We start from the raw sequence: 4540 nt of genomic DNA, 5'->3' as shown, positions 1-4540 counted from the left end.
CGACCACTCTACGAGTATATATTCAGGGGACGTTGTTAGGAGGGGAGGGTGGGCTTGTGATTTTCTCACCATTTTGCCTGGGACAATGACTCTGATTTGGAACTAATTGGGTGTAGAACACACATTCACCGCTTCTCTCTCAAGGGCACTTAACAGACTCCCTGTCACTTGTTCAAGGGGAGAAGGCAGGCTCCCTTTGGGGATCAGAGCCAAGGGTTTGTGAGTCACTTTCCCCAGGAGATGAGAATCTTCTCCACCAGAGAAGGCTCACTCATGTCCCCAAGCAGAGCTGCCTTCTCAGCCACTCTTGGGCAACAGCACCCAGGCTCTCTGAAGAGCCGAGGGTCCTCCAGCAACCTGGGATGAGGCCTCCCTCTTGCTGGTTAGCTGCTGGACCAGGGGTCACTAGATCTCCAGGGAGCCACAGGGAGAGACCAGGACTCAGCCAGGTGACCAAATATGTTCATGCCTCAGTTTCCTTGACTAGAAAATGGGGACAATAATAACGCCTCTCTCACTGAGTCCTGAGTGTCACATCACCACTCCCTGTGTGGCACTGGGAATGACTCTGGGTGTGTCTTCAACGTCTGCCGTTAATGACTGCCAGCCACCTGGCACGTGGGGTTAGGAGAGCACGGACGAGAGCTGTGCTGGCCTCCCCCCGGGGTCCTCACCATCACCAACCTGTGCTGCATCCTCTCAGTGAGAACACAGCCCCGTCCTTCTGCTCCCAGAAGCTCATGGCTGAGCTGGGTTTGAGGACTCCTGGCAACATGCCCATGGAGTCCAACTGGGGGGACGTGGCTTCAGGGTTTTTCACTTATTTTTTTATTTGTTCTTTTTAGATATACACGACAGTAGAGTGTATTTTGACATATCATGCATACGTGGAGTAGAACTTCCCATTCCTGTGGTTGTACGTACTGTGGAGTAACACGGGTCATGTATTCATGTGAGGATAGGAAAGATGGCTCCAGTCCACTCTTCTGTCCTTCCTATTCCCATCCCCCTCCCTCCCCTGCATTCCCCTTTGTCTAATCCCATGAACTTCTATTCTTCCCTACCTGCTTATTGGTGGGTTAGCATCCGCATATCAGAGAGAACATTCAGCCTTTGGTGTTTGGGGATTGGCTTATTTCACTTAGCATGATAGTCTCCAGTTCCATCAGTTTACCAGCAAATGCCATAGCTTCATTCTTCTTTATGTGCATATACACCACATTTTCTTATCCATTCATCAGTTGAAGGGCACCTAGTTTGGCTCCATAGCTTAGCTATTGTGAATTGAGCTGCTATATACACTGATGTGACTACATCACTCTAGTCTGATAATTTTAAGTCCTTTGGGTATAAACCAAGAAGTGGGATAATTGGGTCAAATGGTGGTTCTATTCCTAGTTTTCGGAGGAATCTCCATACTTCCTCCATAGTGGTTGCACCAATTTGCAGTCCCACCAGCAGTGTATGGGTGAACCTTTCCCCCTACATCCTTGCTAATATTTGTTGTTGCTTGTATTCTTGATGATCACCATTCTGAAGGAGTGAGATGAAATCTCAGTGTTAAGTTGTATTTCTCTAATTGCTAGAGATGATGAACATTTTTTCACAAATGTGTTGACCATTCATATTTCTTCTTCTGTGAGGTGTCTATTCAGTTCCTTAGCCCATTTATTGACTGAGTTACTTAGGTTTTTTGTTTTTTTTTTTTTTTTTGGCATTAAGTTTTTGAGTGCTTTATATATCCTGCAGATTAGTGCTCTATCTGAAGTTCAGGTGGCAAAGATTCTCTCCCATTCTGTAGGCTCTCTCTTCACATTCTTGATTGTTTCCTTTGCTTGAAGGAGCTTTTTAGTTTGATACCATTCCATTTATTGATTCTTGATTTTACTTCTTGTGCCTTAGGAGGTTTGTTGAAGAATTCAATTCCTAAGCTGACAGGATGGAGAGTTGGGCCTACTTTTGCTTCTGACCAGCCAAAAATACTATAGCCAGCAAAATCAAGCTTCAGAATTGAATACTGAAATAAAAACATCCCATGATAAGCAAAAATTTAAAGAATTCACAACTAGAAAGCCTGCACTACAAAACATACTCAATAAAATATTTCATGAAGAAGAACTGCAAAATAAAAGTGGAAACAGCAAAGGGAGGAACTGCACTAGAAAATTAGTCAATCAAAGGAGAAACTGATTCAAATTAAAAACCAGAAATAAATCAAAATGACAGGGAATAAAAATCATCTCTCAGTAATAACATGGAATGTAAATGGCCTACACTCATCAATCAAAAGACACAGACTGGCATATTGGATTAAAAAACAAGAGCCAACCACATGCTGTCTCCGGGAGGCTCCAGTTTTTCAATGATGATCCTCACCACATGGACAACCTGCTTTTCTGTGAACATGCTTTCAGCACTTGCTCTGTGATTTGCTTCTGGCAAGAAATGAAATTAATTAGAGTTAGTCCTGCCCCTCAAATGGGTGAATGCATTTTTTAAAAGTTAGAGTGTGATTTTTAACTTCCATGGACAGGAAAGGCAGGGCAGGGGAAGCCTCAGCCTACGGGTGCTGTCATGGTCAGGGGTGCCAGGCATACCGTCTCTGGGTTGGTCAGCAAGTGCTGCGTAACAATAGTCGCCCCTGTATCCACAGGTCGGCTGGTGGTTCTGGGATCTGGACAGGGCTTAGCTGATGTGGGCTGGGTCCAGTCATACACCCGCTCTCCTCAGCTGGCACGCTGGCTGAGGGCTGCCTGTCCAGGGGCCTCCTCCACTTTGGCTCTCGGGTGGGCCAGCAGCAAGTCAGCCAGGGCTACACCCAGGGCAGGAGAAAGGCCCTGGAGCAAACAGGGCTAAAGGCCACATCCTTGCTTCTGCTACACTCCATAGGCCAAAGTGTGTCACGGGAAGAGAGGACCCGCTTCCTAATGGAAGGTGCCATACAGCTGTGTTGGCAAGGGGGACAGAAGGAAGAGGGCAGACGTGGCCACTTCTGCAACCAACTTGCACAAAGCAACCCCCAGGATCGTGCTGCCATTTAGCAGGCCCCTGCTTAGTGTCAAACATAAAATTTTGTTCCCAATTCCGATTATTTTCTTGGAATAGATTTCTAAAAGTGGATTTATTGAATCAAAGGTAGTAAATGTTTTAAAAGCAAAAAGTACATATTTAGAAATCACCCTGTTGAAATGTTGTAGGAATTACCCTCCCTCTAGCCCTACTGTGAGAGGGGACAGTTCCTATCTTAGGCTAACACTTGCCAAAATGTGAATAATCTTTTTTAAAATGTGGTATCTCACTTGTGTTTTCACTTTTTATTTCTTCCAATGCCTGCCTATGGATTCTAATGTCCATGTCTTCTTCACTGAATTGGCTCTCTGGTCCCTTCCCAGCAGGGTAGAATTTATGAATCTCAATTTACAAAGAGGAGGACATGGGGACTCAGAAAGGCTGAATGTCTTGTTCAAGGTGACTCAGCAGCTGGAAGCAGGGCCAAGCTTCAGAAATCACATCCCTGGTCCCTCCTTCTATTCCCACTCCCCTGTGGGCCGGACAGAAAGCTGGTCCTGCAACATTGAGGACTTAGAAAGCACATCAGAACGAGACTCTGGGAGAGCTGTCCCCAGGCCCAGCAAGCTGAGGGCTTCTTGGATGGGGCTGTCCTGCAAGTTGGGTGCATAGGGTGCCTGTCATAACTGAGATGGTGGTGAGGACAGCAGGGTGGACCGAGGCAGAGGTGGGCTGCACCGCAGAGCCACGGTTGCCCTCCAGCCTCAAGCCACTCCCACCCCTGCTCTCTCGGCAGCTTGCACGCTACACCAAGGAAGGCTTCCTGCACCTGGGGGCCCTGGGGACCACCACACTGCTCCCTGACACCCGCTGCCTGGTGGACAACTCCAAGAGCCGGCTGCCCCAGCTCCTGGACTGCGACAAGGTCAAGACCAGCCTCTACAAGCGCTGGAACTTCATCCAGGTGAGGGCTCCGCCAACAGGACCATGGTCAGGGCAGTGCAGAGGCTGCAGGCCACAGAGGAAAGTCCAGGCCCCCAGGTCCCCAGCAAAGTACATCCCAGAGCCAGGTCTCCCAGCCCCTGGCCAGGCTTGTGGACACAGGGCATGTCCCAGGAGTCGTCAGGGGGGCTTCTGTGGGCAGCAACCTGCCTGGTTCCCACGCCATTCGAGGTTGAGGATTCTGATGGACCCAGAGAGGGGAGTGTGGGAAGGACCCCTGGACCTGCCCAGTACCACGGCCAAGTAAGGCTGGGGAGTCAGACCTCAAATACCCCAGGAGGTTCGTCCTCCTGATTCAGCCACCCCGATGCTCATCTCATGTCCAGCCACAGGAGCTTGGGGAGCTCACTTATGTTCTGACCTTAAGGTCTGCAGGGGACGGGCCCGTGACCCCTCTGCTGTGTGAGGGATATTGGTGGAATGTGTTCCCCATGGGGTGTGCCTGCCTAGAGCTGTGGAGGTTAAGAGTCCCTCCCTCTCTCCCTCTCCCTCCTTTGCCCTCCTCCCTCCTTTCTTCTCCCTCCTTCTC

At 49.0% G+C, this 4540-nt stretch overlaps 1 protein-coding gene across 4 annotated transcripts in view; it reads left to right on the top strand.

Annotated features, from left to right (window-relative positions):
* Nucleotides 1-4540, top strand: part of Galnt17 (polypeptide N-acetylgalactosaminyltransferase 17) — a 362408-nt gene that overhangs the window by 355956 nt on the left and 1912 nt on the right. For 3 of the 4 annotated variants that reach the window (XM_048789883.1, XM_048789884.1, XM_015491400.2), the window contains one exon: nt 3806-3973. In XM_048789883.1, the coding sequence (XP_048645840.1) occupies nt 3806-3973 (168 nt within the window). Of the gene's footprint in view, nt 1-1902; nt 1930-3805; nt 3974-4540 lie in introns of those variants that run through there. The other variant, XM_048789885.1, reaches the window with a different exon arrangement.

This window comes from Marmota marmota, unplaced genomic scaffold (assembly GCF_001458135.2).
Source record: "Marmota marmota marmota unplaced genomic scaffold, marMar, whole genome shotgun sequence".
NCBI lineage: Eukaryota > Metazoa > Chordata > Mammalia > Rodentia > Sciuridae > Marmota > Marmota marmota.
The sequence above is the reverse complement of the archived record's forward strand: the minus strand, read 5'-3'. Positions and strand labels throughout refer to the sequence as shown.